Source organism: Ictidomys tridecemlineatus, chromosome 2 (genome assembly GCF_052094955.1).
Source record: "Ictidomys tridecemlineatus isolate mIctTri1 chromosome 2, mIctTri1.hap1, whole genome shotgun sequence".
NCBI lineage: Eukaryota > Metazoa > Chordata > Mammalia > Rodentia > Sciuridae > Ictidomys > Ictidomys tridecemlineatus.
Genome location: NC_135478.1, coordinates 43553120 through 43572025, shown reverse-complemented (window position 1 = coordinate 43572025; position 18906 = coordinate 43553120). Strand labels below are relative to the sequence as shown.

At 36.7% G+C, this 18906-nt stretch overlaps 1 protein-coding gene across 25 annotated transcripts in view; it reads left to right on the top strand.

The window, feature by feature from the left end:
• Positions 1 to 18906, top strand: part of Slmap (sarcolemma associated protein) — a 155377-nt gene that overhangs the window by 61631 nt on the left and 74840 nt on the right. For 23 of the 25 annotated variants that reach the window (XM_078038347.1, XM_040289813.2, XM_005317240.5 and 20 more), the window contains exon 3: positions 16939 to 17011. The exons of the other annotated variants lie outside the window; for them this stretch is intronic. In XM_078038347.1, the coding sequence (XP_077894473.1) occupies positions 16939 to 17011 (73 nt within the window). The remainder of the gene's footprint in view (positions 1 to 16938; positions 17012 to 18906) is intronic. 25 annotated transcript variants of the gene reach the window in all.

Below are 18906 nucleotides of genomic sequence, written 5' to 3'. Positions count from 1 at the left end.
AAGAAGAAATCAAAAGGAGTGTGTTAAACTGTATAGAAAAGAAAAGAAACTTTTTAAAATTTTTATTTATTTATTTTTAGTCATACATGATAGCAGAATGTATTTTGACATATAAAACATACATGTAATGTACATACATCAATCATATTGTCTATTCTATTCTGCTGTCCTTCCTATCCTCCCTACTCCTCCCCTCCTCTCCCATCCTTTCTCTCTATCCAATCTAATGTGACACATTTTTTTTTATTTTTCTCAATACAACATCATATATGTATTCTGTATAACAATAAGGTTCTCCTTCCATCTTCTGTGCAACTCCCCTTCTCCCTCATTTTCCCTCCCACCTCTCTTCCCTATTTAGTGGTAGTCTTCTTCTCATGCTCTTCCTCCCTATCCCATTTTGAGTCACCCTGCTGTATCAGAGAAGACATTCGGCATTTGTTTTTTAGGGATTGGCTAACTTCACTTAGCATAATCTGCTCTAATGCCATCCATTTGCCTGCAAATGCCATGATTTTATTATTTTTTAGTGCTGAGTAATATTCCATTGTGTATAAATGCCACATTTTTTAATCCATTCATCTATTGAAGGGCATCTAGGTTGGTTCCACAGTCTATCTATTGTGAATTGTGCTGCTGTAAACATTGATGTGGCTGTGTCCCTGTAGTATGCTCTTCTTAGGTCTTTTGGGTATAGTCAGAGAAGGGGAATAGCTGGGTCAAATGGTGGTTCCATTCCCAGCTTTCCAAGGAATCTCCATACTGCTTTCCAAATTGGCTGCACCAATTTGCAGTCCTACCAGCAATGTATGAGTGTACCTTTTTCCCCCGCATCCTCGCCAGCACTTATTGTTGTTTGACTTCATAATGGCTGCCATTTTTATTGGAGTGAGATGGTATCTTAGAGTATCTTAGAGTAGAAGAAGCCATCAAAAGACTACCAACCAAGAAAAGCCCAGGACCGAACGGATATACAGCAGAGTTTTACAAGAACTTTAAAGAAGAACTAATACCAATACTCTACAATCTATTTCAGGAGTTAGAAAAAGAGGGAGTACTTCCAAATTCATTCTATGAGGCCAATATCATCCTGATTCCCAAACCAGATAAAGACACCTCAAAGAAAGAAAACTACAGACCAATATCCCTAATGAATTTAGATGCAAAAATCCTCAATAAAATTCTGTCAAATCGGATACAAAAACATATCAAATCGTGCACCATGACCAAGTGGGATTCATCCCTGGGATGCAAGGCTGGTTCAGTATACGGAAATCAATAAATGTAATTCACCACATCAATAGACTTAAAGATAAGAACCATCTGATCATCTCGATAGATGCTGAAAAAGCATTCGAAAAAATATAGCAACCCTTTATGTTCAAAACTCTAGAAAAATTAGGGATAACAGGAAATTACCTCAAAATGGTAAAAGCTATATATGCTAAGCCTCAGGTCGCCATCATTCTAAATGGAGAAAAATTGAAGGCATTCCCTTTAAAATCTGGAACAAGACAGGGATGCCCTCTCTCACCACTTCTATTCAACATAGTTCTTGAAACACTAGCCAGAGCAATTAGACGAAAGAAATTAAAGGCATAAATATAGGAAAAGAAGAACTTAAATTAGCACTATTTGCTGATGACATAATCCTATACCTAGCAGACCCAAAAAATTCAACCAAGAAACTTCTAGAACTAGTAAATGAATTCAGAAAAGAAACTTTTATATCGTAATATAGAAGTTCTTTAGTCAAGTAAAATTTATAATCTTAAATTCCTTCACTATTAAAGAAAGTCAAAATAATGAGGGAACTTGACACTTAGAAAGAATTAGAAAAAAAAACAAAGGCTGTGAAAAATAAATAATATAGCAGAAATAATTGACAAATAGAAAACTCTAGAAGAAATAAACCCAAATGCTAATTCTTTTAAAACAAGCACACAATGTAATTTATAAACCTTAATGCCGTTAATTAAGTTCACGTACCAGCAGAAATATGCAGGGTGAGAAATGAGAAAGGAGAAATAAACCATATAAAAGATATAAGATTTTAAGAGAATATTATATGTTTACCTATAGCAAAGAAAAATAAAACCTAGAGTAAACTGATGTTGCTGGGTTCAGTAGTACACACCTGTGATCCCAGCAGCTCGGGAGGGTGAGGCAGGTGGATTGTGAGTCCAAAGCCATCCTCAGCAATGGCAAGGCGCTAAGTAACTCAGCAAGACCTTGTCTCTAAATAAAATACAAAATAGGGCTAGGAATGTGGCTCAGTGGCCGAGTGCCCCTGAGTTCAAGCCCCCAGTACCCCACACACACCAATAAAATAAAATAATGTTATCCTAGTAAAATTATCCCAAGTGGAAAACCTGTATAAATCAATTTATTTGAAAGAGACTAAAAAGCTATTAAAGATTCACCATTGAAAAGACATCATAGAGATTCACAGTTCAATTTGGTCTTATGTGTAAAAACCGATTAATTGAACATTATCTATCCCAAACATGGATTAAAAAAACTCTCAAAATCCTTCAAAGAAGTTAGCATATCATTAATGCTAAAATGATTAAGATATAGCACAAAAATTAAAACCATAAGTAATTTCACTTGTGATAATAGGTGAAAATTTTAATGAAGGTACTAGTCAGTTAAATTCAGAAACAAAGCTAGAATAAATAACAAAGTTGTTCTAAAAATACAGTGATTCAGTATTAGAATATCTGTCAGCATAATCCACTAATGCTGAAAAAACATGTAACTGTATAACCAGTATTTATATAACTGAATAACCTATGGATGTTGAAAAGGCATTTGGATAAATTCAGGGGTTATATAAATTAATAGGGTGAAGAGAAAACTAATAAAAATCCAAAGTAAAATAGGATTAAAAATAGCAAAAATAGCTACAAAATATATGCACTAAAAATATATTTGCCCCTCTTTTTAGTAGCTTGAGCTCTAGGGTCCTTTGTAAACCCATCATTGTAAACAAATAGGCTTATATACTACTAGATTTTGTTGAAGAAAGAAAGTCATGAATTAGTCACCCAAATATTGTTCCCAAACCACAAATTGATGGAGTGTGAGTTTTATGGGTCACATATAAACCATTACAGTAACCCTTTGTTGCAAATCTTGGACCAGTTTGTTCTATAAATTTCATATATAACTCTGATCAGCTCATCATCCCAGATCCACTTCACAGATATTTGTTTCTCAGTTAAACTCTTAATGAACAAAAGGCCTGGTAAAGTAAGGTCATTGGTATCTTATATTAGCTTTGCTCCAACTACACTGAATTAAATTTACTTCTCACAATAGACTTGCCTTTTCTGACCTTTGCACTTGCTTTTTCCATTCCTAGAAACCTTTCTTAATCCCACAAGGATAGATGAGGTACTTTCCATTCCCTTGTTACTCCCCATACCCTTCCCTTTTATGTATCTGCCTTCCTTATTAAACTGTAAGATATACAAGAACAGCTCATTTGTCTCCCCTCCTTATAGAATCTCCACACTCAGCCTGGCACATACTGCTTGCATAAATTTTAAAATGTCCCATGAATTTTCATCTACCATTTTATACAAGTTCTTTCTGGCATCTTAACCAAGATTTTGACAACCCTCTTCCTAATCTTCGGAGGCTAATGTGAGGACATGATATTGGCAATCTTATTATCACTCACAGTCTTTTTTATTCTGTCATCTTTCCTTAACCAGTCTAAACCTTAATTTCTTCATCTTAAAAAATGAAAATCATGGGGCTGGGGATGTGGCTTAAGCGGTACCGCGCTCACCTAGCATGCGTGGGGCGCTGGGTTCGATCCTCAGCACCACATAAAAATAAAATAAAGATGTTGTGTCCACCGGAAACTAAAATATAAATATTAAAAAATTCTCTCTCTCTCTCTCTCTCTCTCTCTCTTTAAAAAAAAAAAGAAAATCACGATCTTATTATCTACCTTACTGACTTGTAATACGGTGTTTAATTTTCACTTTGCGGCACAATGTTCAGTGTGAACATTTGAAGAGTATATATGAAGTGCTTGACTTGGATCCCAATAGTGTTGTTATTACTAAAGTCTTTGCAAATCATTTGTATAGTTATTGTTTGTCATTAAATTTGCCCCTCTTAGTAGATTCAGCTCTAGGGTTCCTTATCTGTCTTTTGGAACCCATCATTGATCTGTTGAAAGCTACTCTTAATTTCCACTTTCCAAATGTTAAGGGAAATTACAAAGCTGATTCAGCACAGACTGCAGTAAATTTACCATATTGGCTAAGGGAACTTTTCGGGATTGAGCCCAGGTACATTTGGCCACTAACCCACATCCTCAGCCCTTTTTATATATTTTATTTATTTTCGCAGTCTGGCTGGGCACAATTCAGGAGCCACTTGTCAAAAGAAACAAACTTTATTTTTAGAACCACATACGCCAAACAAAACAGCTCCTCAGGAAAACCTTCAGAGCCCAACTGCCACCACCAACTTCCCACAAGCCTCTCAACCTACCCCACTCCTCCTGCTCTTGAGGCTGATTGGCTGGGTCGCGTGGGCAGAGCCAAAAATGTCCCCCAATGAGCAGCTCCATGGTCTGAAAGGGCAGGGAAACAGCCCAGTGAGCATCACCGCAGAGGAGCCAATCAGTTGGCAGCTAGAAGTTTCTGGGGCTGCTGTGAGCCAATCATCAGCTGGCAGCTGGAAGTTTGCTGGCAGCTGGAAGTTTGCTGGCAGCTGGAAGTTTGCTGGCAGCTGGAAGTTTGCTGGGGCCCCTTCGGCTGTGGCTCTCAATATCTCCCCTTCTCTGTTTAAACAACAAGCATGTGGCTTAGGGACCGTGCCTGCCTTAGGTTGTCCAATAGTACATATGGTCCTCACTCGTTATCGGATGAGCTGACCTCAAGGCGTCAGCCTCCTGTCTTAGGTTGGTACCAATGCAATTGGATCTTACCCATCACTGACTACCGGTCCAGTATACAGCCACACCTGTGGATAGGTCTTTGTATCAGCGGGGGGGTGAGGTTCTTTGCCTCACCTCTGTTGGCCCCAAAATTTTAGCTGAACGATCATGACAAGGAAAAGGGAGGAAGATACACCAAGCCAATTGACGGCTCCTTTTGGAAAAATTGTACCACCGATGACATCATCAGTAAAAGTACCCCACTACTACCACAAGTCCCTGCACCAACAGATAGTTTACAATGCATACAGGTGAGTTCACAATGCATACAAGTGATTCATAGTCCAGGCAAGTTCTGCAAGCAGTTCAGTGATGGCTCCTTTTGGAAAAATTGTACCACCGATGACACCATCAGCATAAATACCCCAACAGTACCACAAGTCCCTGCACCAACAGATAGTTCACAATGCATACAGGTGAGTTCACAATGCATACAAGTGATACATAGTCCAGGCAAGTTTTGCAAGCAGTTCAGTGATGGCGATCGCAGAAGCTGTAGATTGGTTTTATTTTTGTCTTCTCCGGCACTGGGATGAAGATAGGAATTCTGGCAATAATGGCTAAAGAAAAAATTATATAACATTCCAGAAGGTACTAAAAGAGAATAATTTTCTTTTTTTTTTTTTAAGAAAACAATTTTCTTAACAATGTACCTTATCTTCAACAGAATTATTAAATATAATGAAAAGGAAAGGTGAAAGTAAACAAACAGATCTGTTAACCTCCTTTTTTGTTCATATATTAAAACAATCCTCAACAGCTGTTTACCCAATTTAAATTAAACCATTTAAATCATGTGAAAAAAAAATTTGGATCCATTTTTTCATGAGCGCTCATCATATATGATATATGAACATACGTACATTTAAACATATAACACAAAACACAAGTGTTCACACATAATATAATACCATACAACACATAACATAATAGTAAAGGCCTTATAACTTTTTACAGGTGAAATCTCCATTGCAATGTTTAAAAACTCTAGAGTCAAAAAAATAGAACTGATCAGCAAAACATTAACCTAGGTCTGTATGAGCTCAAAAAACAAAATAGAACTTCATAATACGGCAAAGGGCAATAATAAAATAGATATTGAAAAAAGCATCCTGGTTCAGCCAGATGTAAGAATAGCCAAACTGGAGCTTTGGATATCAGTTGTTATGGATTTGAGCCAAATCATCTTCTTTTTGGTCTGTAGAAATCGCTTTAGTTAATCTTTCTGGAATCCAAATCGGCTGCTGTTCTCCCTGTGGAAACACATAAATAGACCCCCGACTCCAGACAATCACTGGGTCAGAACCTTAGTTAATCTCTCTAGAATCCAAATCGGCTGCTGTTCTCCCTGTGGAAACACGCAGACAGACCCCCGACTCTAGACAATTACTGGGTCAGGACCTTTCCATTGTCCTGTTAGAATATCTTCCAAAGTACTGTGGGCTTATGTACATTTTTTGAACACATATGCCTTTCTGCAGCACTAACCCCTGATGAATCCAAATTTAAAAAGTTTAGAGTAAAAAGGGTTATTTTAAGTTTATCTTTGGGGAATATATACCCCTTCTCAATTCCTTCTTTTTGCTTTAATAAGTACATTTTAATAGTTTGATGAGTTCTTTCAACTATGCCTTGTCCTTGTGGATTGTATGGGATTCCTGTTATATGAGTAATGCCAAATGTTGAGCAAAATTGTTTAAAAGAGGTAGAAGTATAACCAGGGGCATTATCTGTTTTTAACTGTTTTGGAATGCCCACAGTGGCAAAATTTTGTAAGCAATGAGCTATAACATCTTTAGTTTTTTTCTCCGGCATGAAGGGAGCCCATCAAAAATCCAGAAGAAGTATCAACTGTAATGTGCAAATATTTTAATTTTCCAAATTCTGGCAAGTGTGTGACATCCATCTGCCAAATATGGTTAGGTATCAATCCTCTAGGGTTGACTCCAAGATTAACTTGTGGTAAAAAGGTCACACAATTTTGACATTGTTTTATTATTTGTCTAGCTTGTTCCTTAGTTATTAAAACGCTTTTGTGAAGTATTAGCATTGACATGGAACTTTTTATGAAAATTTGTAGCTTCTTCTAGTGTAGAGAAAATATGTATGTCATGTGTAGTTTTATCTGCTAAATCATTGCCCAAACTAAGGGCTCCAGGCAGTCCTGTATGTGCCCTGATATGTCCTATAAAGAATGGATCTTTTCTGTCCCAGATTAGACTTTGTATAGTGGAAAGCAAAGCGAAAACAGTAGAGGAAGAGGAAATCCTACCAGCATCTTCAAGGGATACTATAGCATTAACTATATACTGACTATCGGAAAATAAATTAAATACAGAATCTTTAAACATCACAAAAGCTTATAATACTGCATTAAGCTCTACCTTTTGAGCTGATTGTTTGGGTACTAAAAATGTAAAAGTTTGATCCGGTGTAACTATTGCTGCTATACCATTATTTGACCCATCAGTGAATATATTTGGAGCATTCATGATAGGTGTTTTTCTTGTCATTTTTGGAAAAATTACAGGATACAATGACCAAAAAGACAATAAAGGATTAGATGGTAAGTGGTTATCAAATGAAACATTAGATTTGCACATGATTATTGCCCAAGTAATTAACTCATTAGCTAACTCATCAATTTGATTCATAGTATATGGAGTAATAATTTTATTGTGAGAAATTCCAAACACTCCCTTTGCTGCTTTTATTCCTTTGAGTATTAATTGTCCTACGGCCTCAGGATACCTAGTAAGAATAGTGTTAGGAGAATAAGATAAATGTATCCATAATAATGTACCTTCTTGCCAAAATACTCCTGTAGGAATATTTTTTGTTGGTAGTACAATAAATAATAAAGGCAAACATATCAATTCTATCCAAATGCATATTTTCCATATATGTTTCAATGATTTTTAATGCCTTTCATGCTTCAGGCGTTAACATTCGGGGTGAATTTGGATCTGATGGACCTTTTAGGATATCAAATAAAGGTCCCAACTCTCCTGTTGGTATACCTAGATAAGGCCTTATCCAATTTATGTCTCCTAATAACTTTTGAAAGTCATTAAGTGATTTGAGTTGATCTACTCGTATTTGAATTTTTGGTGGACGGACCATGGTTGAGGATAATAGAACTCCTAAATAATTAATTGGAAAATTTAATTGTACTTTATCTATTGCTATCTCTAGATTATAATTTTTTTAATAAGTTTGTAAGTGTGGCATAACATTCTAGCAATGTGTTTTTATCTTTGTGTGCTAATAATACATCATCCATATAGTGAAATATTTGTAGCTCAGGATTTTGATTTCTAAGTGGCTGGATTACTTTATTAACATTAATTTGACACATAGTTGGGCTGTTAGCCATCCCTTGATGGAGTACTTTCCATTCATATCTCTGATCAGGACCTTCATGATTCAGTGCAGGGATAGTAAATGCAAAACGTCGACTATCCTCAGGATGAATTGGAATTGAAAAAAAACAATCTTTAATATCTATAACTAAAACATACCAGGTTTTTGGCAAAGCAGACAATTGAGGAATCCCCGATTGAGCAGGTCCCATAATAACCATTTCATTATTAATGGCTCTTAAATCTTGCAGTAATCTCCATTTACCATATTTCTTTTTGATGACAAAAATGGGAGTATTATGGGGAGATACAGATTCTGCTAATTGTTTTTTGACCAGGTCATGGGCTGCTTGTATCTTTTCTTTAGTCAGGGGCCACTGAGGAACCCATACTAGTCTTTCTGATTTCAAAGTAATTTTTATTGTCTCAGTGGCCCTTTCTGAAAATCCAACCCATGTCTGTCTGTTCCTTGATCTATTTGTGTTGGTGCTGCTATATCTTGTTCTTGTTTTTCTAATCTTTTTCTTTTCCTAAAACCTTGTCTAGCCATAATAGTGGGTGCATTTTGATTGATGGTATTTGTTAATGTCAAACCTAATTGACCTAGGACATCTCGTCCCCATAAATTTACAGGAAGATGATCCAATACATATGGCTGTATAGTTCCCTCACATCCTTCAGGATCTTTCCAATCTAATACCATTGCACTTCTATGGGGATTAGTCACCACTTCTAGGCCTCGAAGCGTTTGAGTGGCTTGTTGTAATGGCCAATGTTTTGGCCATTCTTGACGAGAGATGATGCTAAGGTCTGCACCTGTATCCAGTAGCCCATTCAATTTATGTCCTTGAATATTTAGTTTTAGCATGGGGTGAGAATCTAAATTTAAAGAAAGCTACACCTGTGGAGCCTAATCCTTTGGAACCTCTTTCTACAATATGACTGAAAATTTTATCATGTAGGCTGGGTATTATTAGTAACTGTGCTATTCTATCTCCTGGTGAAATTACTGATATACCCTTTGGAGAACTGGCTATAATTTTTATTTCACCTTCATAATCGGGATCAATTACCCCAGGACTTATCATAAGTCCTTTTAGAGTAGAAGAGCTGCATCCCAATAATAAGCCTACTGTTTCTTTGGGAAGAGGTCCTTTTACCCCTGTGGGAATGATTTGAACTCCCATCTCTGGAGTTAGTACTGCTCTGGCGGAGGTGCAGATGTCCAACCCTGCGCTCCCTCTGGTTTGTCTAATGAGGGATCTGATGGACAATGTGTCCTGGGCACTACCCTGATGGGGTTACTGGGTTCCTCCAGTGCTCCGTATATTTGTGGTTTTGGGCCCCGGAGCATTGGGCCCCCTGTCCATTGTTTGACAATGGAGCCCGATATCTTTCTCCACGATATTGTGGATAAACACCTGGTCCTTGTTCATTTTTTGATAATGGAGTACCCTCTATGGTGGTTTGAGAACGGCATTCATTAGCCCAATGTCTCCCTCTATGGCATCTTGGGCAAATACCAGTATTCTACTCCTTTGATACCTAGTTTTGTTAAACCCTCCTCCTATGGGGCAATTCCTTTTAAAATGTCCTGTTTGTTCACAATTGTAGCATGTTCTTGGCCTGGCATCTAAAGCCTGTTTTACTACAGCTGCCATGACTTGCCCTTGTTCTAAAGCCTGTTTTACTGCAGCTGCTACGACTTGCTCTTGTTCATTAATGTCTCTACATAATTTAATATATGTGTTTAAATCTTCATGTTTCCATGGTCTAATGACTTCTCTACACCAATGATTCGCTTGCTCATAAGCCAGTTGTTTTAGTAATGGCATTGCTTGTTCTGTATTCCCAAAAACTCTGGTAGCTGTTTGAATTAGCCTATCTACAAATTCAGCATAAGGTTCATTAGCTCCTTGTATTACCTTAGATAATTGACCTTGTAAACCTCCATGTCCTTGTAAAGTCTTCCATGCCTGAACTGCATCTACAGCAATTTGTGCGTATACACCAGGATCATATGCAATTTGGTGCTGATAACGCCAGGGTCACGGGTTTGCTCTCCGTATGGGCCACCAAATGCCGCAGTCTGGCTGGGCACAATTCAGGAACCACTTATCAAAAGAAACGAACTTTATTTTTAGAACCACACACGCCAAACAAAACAGCTCCTCAGGAAAACCTTCAGAGCCCAACTGCCACCACCGGCTTCCCACAAGCCTCTCAACCTACCCCACTCCTCCTGCTCTTGAGGCCGATTGGCTGGGTCTCATGGGCGGAGTCAGAAAAGTCCCCCAATGAGCAGCTCCATGGTCTGAAAGGGCGGGGAAACAGCCCAGTGAGCATCACTGCAGAGGAGCCAATCAGTTGGCAGCTAGAAGTTTCTGGGGCTGCTGTGAGCCAATCATCAGCTGGCAGCTGGAAGTTTGCTGGGGCCCCTTCAGCTGTGGCTCTCAACAATTTAGAGACAGGGTCTCATTCAATTGCTTAGGGCCTAACTAAGTTGCTGAGGCTGGCTTTGAACTCATGATCTTCCTATCTCATCTTCCTAAGCCACTGGGATTATAGGTTCATGCCACCATGCCTGGCCCAAGGGGAACTTTACTGATGGCATGAATTGTCAACCCAGACTTACTTCAGAACTTTGTACAACTACAGATGCTATGGACTCCTTCCTTCTGTCCTAAGAAGGAATATTGCAAGGGGTGCAACCAGTGATTCTGTTGTCCAACTGGGTTTTAAAACCTTGCTGAAATAGGTTCCTAGCATCGATTGTTTTGTAAGCTTTCTCCTGTCCTAAAGTCCTACATTTTCCTCATTACCTTGTCTGCTATGAAACCATTCTTGGTGGCTCAAAACCTGTATGTACTCCTGATGTCTATTTGCTGTTTTCTCTTGAATGTCCCACTGTTGTCTTATAGTTATTTTGTACAAAACTTAATTCCCTCTTCAATCCAGAGCATTCTACTGACTTCCCAATGTCTTTTATTGTTCCTTCATTCTCTCACTCTAGCTCAAACTCGACATCTTTTCTGATTCCTGTTTTACTTACCTCTAACAATATTGTTGTCTAGATAATTTTCCTCCTTTCCCTACAACTTCCGTTGTTTTCCTATTGCCACCCCAGAGTGTTACAGTGGCTCTCCACTTCTTGCCATCATGCTCTGCCAACCTACTGTTTCTAGGATATTCTTCCTTCACAGCTTTATTTATGACTTCTTTCTTGCTTTGAGAAGCAGTGCCATAAATAAAATCTGAAATGCTTAATTGTATATTTGAGGTCCTGAAAAATGTACTCATTTCAATCTTTTGATTCCCACCCCCCCATCACTCCCCTTAAATATGCTAAGCAGGGTTATTTAGAAGATGGTATGTAGAAAAGATTCTTTTGAATCTTAGCACTGCCTTTGATCAAAGGTCTGATCTCAAGGAAATTACTTTGGCCTCTTTGTCCTTAGTCACCTCATCTATAAAACAGGGAATAAAAGTAACTATTGACATGGTTCATCATAAGTAGTTAACATGTATGTTTTCTTTGAGGCCTGGCATCCAGAGGACCTTGAAATGTAGTTTCTTTATATTCTTTATATTCAATTTTCTCCAACTGCTCTCCCTACATGTACGCTTTCTCACTTCCTTTTCTTCACTCATGCCATTTTCTCTGCCTTTCCTTCCATTTCTAGCTTTCAAATTTTATTCTGTTTTAGTTTTTTCTTTTTTACTCTTCATAAAGCCTTCTTTGACCTTGCCCATTCCAAATGCCCATAGTAGTTAGTACTTCTTATAGCCTTTATGGTCCCCCCTCCATCTGCTTTCATTTTATATTAAGTATTTCTAGTTTATTCTTACTGTATGGAAATTTCCACAAAGCCAGGGATATAGCTGTCATAATCATCTTGTTTTTTACAGTCATTCCCAGAATATTGCTTTGCAGCCTTCATAATTTTTTATTTCATTTCTTGATAAACCAAATTTTTACACCCAAAGTTTAGTTTCAAAGGTTAGATCGAACTGTTTACAAGCAGGTCAAGTAAATCCCTTAGTGAGTTTTTATTGAGTAAATAGGTAATATCACTCCATGGTATGCTCAGAGAAATAAAGTACTAAATGAATAACTATATTTATAGAGAAAGAACTCCTTCTCCCAACTGGATAGAACCAAAATTCTTTGGAAAAATAGCTGACTCCGAGTCTAGAAGGTTTTTTTTCATGTCATAAAGCAATGAGCCTATCTAACACTGCTGGACTTCTAGTCCAGGGGACTTCTAGGAGTTATCACAAGTGAGTCCCTGCTTATCAAAGATGGACAATTTGAGCATTAAACAATAATAATAGTAGTGATTTGAAATATATCAAATATGTTCAGATCAGTGTGCTTACAGTGATACTAAAAAGGACAATAAAAGGGTTTTATTAACTTTGGAAGAACTTAGGAAAAAATTTATCATTCTGAAAACAGATAAAGAGAAAGGATAAAGCAGTTAGCCATCTTTTCCTGTAAAAAGTATTCCTGAGACTGCTAATTTTGTAGCTCAGTGGTGGAATGCTTGCCTAGTACACATGAGGCCCGGGGTACATCCCCAGCACTGGGAAAAGAAAAAGAAGAATTTTATCTTAGGTAAACAAGTAGTTAAAGAAGGAAATTTTTCTGATGGCTGCACTACAGCTCATAAGTGAAGACAGAATGAGAGAGAAAAAATTCTAAGACTTAGAAGCTCTATACAGAAAAAAAAAATCAAGATTGAGAGTTCTTTTAACTATTTATCTTATAGTCAAAAGGCAGTTAATGCAGATAATTCTCCAGTCTAAAAATGCTTATGCCTCTGATTTAGGTCTTGATTTTTTTAAAATGTTCCTTAGGTTTTTATGGTCACATTCATTGACCTTCCTATTGCTACCAATCATTTTAAGAGGTCTTTCAGACCATTCTTAAGTGTAAAGTGGTATTGACCTTCTTAATTCTTATAGGTTGGGAGATAGGGCCAGACTACAACATAACCCTAGAGTTTCTGTCCTCCATGGGGTCCAGGGACTCTTAACAGTTTTAAACTTACCAAAGTGAACTGGGCCCTCTAAGTAGTATTTGTGTGAAGAGGCAGTAAGAAAGGCTGGGTGTATGCACAAAGTAAATATGTTAACTCAAGAGCAAAATAGGTGGTCTATATGATAAGATAACATAGGGGAAAAAAACAGACAAGTAGCAGTCAGCACTAGTGTTACTCTGATATTTAATAGCCTCATACCTATAGCAGGCAAGTGCAGATTGTTCTTCCAGATGCCTTATTTTCTCAATTCATACACACCTGGTTTTTATGTTTTTAACATTTCTGAAATTTGCATATGTCTTATAAATATATGTGTATATTTAATATGGCAGTGTTCCAGTGGCCCCCTCACCCTCCTGGGAAGCTATTTAAATACTTTTCTGTTGAAAATCAAAAAGATAGCTAACATTTCTGTTGTCTGTGGATCTGGTTGACATGAGATCTTTCCAAAGGTAGGATTGGATGGACCAGATTGGCAGCTTAGCTGGACATGGTCTTTCTTTGAACTGTCTCTGAAACTGTGGCATTCCTCATCTCCCCAGCCAGTAATAGCCCTTGGTTTACCTCAGAGATTTATGTATCAGTCATTTGCTGAATTTCAGGTTGGTACATGTGTGCAACATAGTTCCTAATGTAATATATCATCAATTATCAGTTCTGGCACTGCAATTTTGTTTGTAACTAGTTCCCTTATTTGAAAAAAAAACATTTTTAATAACCATTTAAATATATTGGTAAAATGTAGTTTTAACAGGATTTTCATCTTATATTGTGCTCTTGTATTTATTGTAAGCTCTTTATAGTAAATCTTTGGTGAAGCCATAAAGTTGGGATAAATCCATCCCTTCCTTGTCTTCTGTTAGAGAAAGAAAAGGGCTGGATGGTTCTTATAAATGATGGTGAACCCTAAAACTTAGAAACATCTTTATCCCTGAGTAATGGGAGCTGTAAAATATTAAGCATTAATATGTTCTTTGACATAGTAAGCTTTTATTCAGTTTCTACTTTGTACCAAATGACTATGCTAAGGACACAGGTTTAAAAAGTGAAAAACACCAAATTCTTGCTGCCCTCAAAGAGTTGAATCTAATTGGTGAGATGGCAGTTGTTTAAATGATAAATAATCACAATGCAGTGTGCCTAAATGTTATAGGAAGTAAATATAGGAGACTGTCTCTTTGGTAAAGAATCAGAAAAGTGTGATCCTTTAGGATAAGTAGTATTGGTCATTTAGGCAAGGGAACAAAGGACATCACTGACAAAAGGGATAGTTTGTATAAAAGCCATGGGGTTATAAAAGTAAAGTGTGTGTAGAGTGCAGGTAGCTTGGCTTATAGGAAGCCTATGGTGACAGGATAGAGGATGAATCCAGAAAGGAAGGAGCCACATGGTTCATGACAGTGATTGCTATTCTATGCAGCTTTGAATATTATCTAATAGCTAGGCAGGTGGGCACAAGCCTGTAATCCCAGCTAGTCGGGAGAATGAGGCAAGAGGATCTCAAGTTCCAAGATCAGCCTCAGCAACTTAGCAAGACTCTGCCTCAAAATAAAAAAATAAAGGGCTGAGAATATAGCTCTGTGGTCGAGCACCCCTGGTATCACAAGGGAAAAAAAGATGGTCCAAAGCCTGTGGTCTCCTTTTTCAAATGGGATTCTTTTAAAAACACTGAAATACAGAAGACTGAGATAGGAGGATAGCAAGTTTAGGACAGCCTGAGCAACTTTGCGAGACCCTGTTTCAAAATAAAAAATTAAAAAAAAAAAAAGACTGTCTAATAGGTGATTCTTGATCTGTTAGCACTTTTTGTATAATCGACTAATGAAGATCAATATTGAATAAACTGCCCTGAAATCCTTAAATTGAACACACATTACTAGATGACAATCATATTACTTCATGTTTATAATATTGTCTTATGTTATCATCCAATAAGTTGCCCCAAATGAATTAGCTTTGTTCTTTAATGTCAGTTAAATTGAAGTGTAATTTATTCACACATCAATTTTACATATACAATTCAGTCAGGTTTGACAAATGTATATAGTCAACCTAACCATCACTCCTCTTATCATTATATGGTGTATTCTTATCAGCCAACATCAGCTTTTAATTATTTTGTTGAACTAGATAATCAATGAGACCCTGGAAAGTACAGTATCTGAGGAATAGGGAAATTTAAAAAAACAAAAACAGTCTTTAAACGAGGAAGCAATTTTTTTTTCCCTATAAAATCCACACAAAGAAGCTCTGTGCAAGTGCTTCATTGGGGTAGGTTTATCTCTTGAAGTCTTCAGTAGGAAAAGGAGAAATTGAAAAACAATGATGTGAAGCACACCTGTAATCCCAGAGGCTCAGGAGACTGAGACAGAAGGATGGTGAGTTCACAGCTAGCCTCACAACAGCAAGGTGCTAAATAACTCAGTGAAACCCTGTCTCTAAATAAAATACAAAATAGGGATGGGGATGTGGCTCAATGGTCGAGTGCCCCTGAGTTCAATCCCTGATACTCTTCACCCGCCACCATCAAAAAAGAAAAGAAAACAGCTGAGCATGGTGGTACACACTCATAATCTCAAGAGATTTGAGAGGCTGGAGCAGGAGGATTGCAAATTTGGAGCCAGGCTTGGCAATTTAGGGAGACTCTGTCTCAGAATAAAAAGAACTGGGGATGTAGCTCAGTGGTAAAGTACCCTTGTTCAATCACTAGTACCACACCAAAAAAAAAAAAGCAAAATAAAATTTTTAAACTGAACTGAAAGAACCTCCCATGTGAGTTCTAGCAGGCATCTCTTGTATATTTACTACCATAGAATTGTGGAGGCACTTTCACATATCTGAGGTCTTGTAACCAGCCACCAAACCAAGGGAATCTGCCCAGATTGGCTACCTGCTTGCATAAGAAATAGGGGAATGGTAGAAAAAGAAACAGAAATTTCTTTGTCTGTTTCTTATGTGAACAGCTGAACCTGGCTAGCTGGAATCTAGGCAGGTTCCCTTGCCATGGCTGCAATAAGAGTCTTGGTTTCCTTGCCCATAAAATGGGGGATATAATGGTATATTCTTAACTGTATTCTGAAGAATTTTAGCATTGTGTGAGGTGTGGTCAAGGACAGGAGAATTAGTAATAAGGATTATGTTTTAAAGGAGAGTCAAAGAAACCATGTTTGATGTTGGTAAATAGGGGGGCAAAAGTGCCTTTTTCCTCTTCAGTTGCATTTACACATGTTCGGCTGACTATTTATTTATTTATTTATTTATTCATAGAATTGGATATTCAATCCCTGTTATTGTTATAAAACGTATCCTATCTATCTATAAATAAATAAATAAATAAATAAATAATTTAGGATACTTTTTATAATAATTCATTCGGTAATTTTTCCTTGCAATTGTGGTTCATTATGGACAGGGATATTTCTCCTGGGTAATATTGTCATTAAGTCACCAGACTTATTTTTCCCCAGAAGTTACTGCTTTTAAGAATAAAATATACGTTTAGATACAAGAGATACAAAGTTTTATATTTTTAAACAATTACTTCATGTTATTTGTTTGTTTTAACCAGTTACCCATGGGTGTATTGTTTCCACAATAAAACTTTTTCTACCAGATGGTATGGAAGCCCGGCTCCGCTCAGAGTGAGTATAATTTAGTGCTGTGAAGTTTTTGGATTAATTACCTTGGATAATATTAGAAGATGATATGATGCTAATACTTCACATTTTATAATTTTATAATATCATTATTACAAAACTGATGTGGTGCTTTTTGAAATATACTTGTTTAAATTGTTTTTTACATTATTTGCAATTGGAGTAAATAATAATGTACTCGGGCAGAGGTTATTTTATTTCCAAATGTAACTTTATAATTTATATTTGGAAGGATAATTAGTTACTTTCCACAATGTTTAGAGTATGTTATTGGTGAAAGATAACATCTTCTTTGATCTTCATTTAAGATAGAGCTTCGTCAACTGTGATTAGCTTCAACAACTGTGATTACCTCTGAAGTTAATAGCATTGTCATCATCTTATAGGACCTTGGTGATGATAATATAGTTAGTAGCTTATTTTGTTCAGAGTATAAGTACACTTCAATCCTGTCCTTTTCAGATTAACATTATACAGTGTGGAAGAAAGTTAAGCAATATTTAAACTTCAACTTTTTTTTTATTTGGGGCAGGGAGGATCCCTTGAATATAATAAACGCTTGTTTCTAGACTCAGTATTTTCTGTCCATCAAAAGCTGTTTCTGGCCAAGTGAGGTGGTACATGCTTATAATCCCAGCAATTTGGGAAACTGAAACAGGAGAGTCACAAATTCAAGGAGAGTCTGGGCAATTTAGCAAGATCCTGTCTCTAAATAAATAAATAAGGATGGGGATAAAGATCAGTGATAAAGTGCCCTTAAGTTCAGTTCAGTGCCCACTCTCCCCACCCCCCTCACCCCTGAAAAAGCTGTTTCTATTATAACCTCTTTTTTTTTTTATTAGCAACTTGGTTTGGGTTACATGACAATACCTAGAAGTTAGAATAATGTGTTGGAAAGATGAGGCAGAGAGAGGCCCTTCCATTACTGTGATAGTCTGCTTTCTTTGATTTGTATCACATTCTTTACGCATCAATTAGAAGCTACCTTTTTTTTAAAAGATAGTTGAAGCAAAGCAGAAAATATTTTAAACATTTTTAATTTAAAGCATTATTTCCTATTTTAAATTAACTTAATAAAATTGCATTGAATTTTAGGAAATTTAACATAACAGCTTTTATTATGAGTCCAGAGTTTTTGTTTTAGAACTAGTCAACAGATGATGTATGGCTTTTTAAAGAATTTGATATTTGAATTTGAGAATGAGATTTTTCTTTCATAGAGTTGAAAGCTTTGAGCAGTTACATAAGGAGTTATCTATTCTCAGATTCCATCTAATAGAGCATGTGAATTTTTTCAAAGTCTGATTGCATGACTTATGTCCCTATTGCTCGTTTCCCCAATCCTTTTAATCTTTGTCCCTGTCTTCTCATAGTTTCGCTTTCCTTATATAGTTAAATATTAACACCATTCAAATTTTTGCTATACATTTCATTGTATATAATTGGACTGACTTTCTAAAGAAAATGAAGTTTGAACAGGCAATTCTCTAAAGCTGGAGTAAGATTGAAATAGTCTTTAGAAGTAGATAGTCCAGTTCAAAACCTGACATGACTTGTTTTGTGATTTAGTTGGGCCTCAATTTTCTCATTTGAAACATGAAGATGTTAATAGTACCTGTTGAGCAGTAATTAGGGGGATTGTGAGGATTGCATACTTAAAGAGTTTAGTGTATTATCTGGCATATAATAAGCCCACAATAAACATTAGCTGTTTCTGTTATTATAACCAAATTTTTATTAACAATATACATGGTTTTGGATATGCTAGAATACCTAGAGTTTAAGTCCACTGTGTAAATACCATCAGTGATTTTAAGGTCTTCATTAGGTCGTTCTCAGAAGGCTGACTTTTTTCTTTTTTCATTTTTGTTATATTGCAT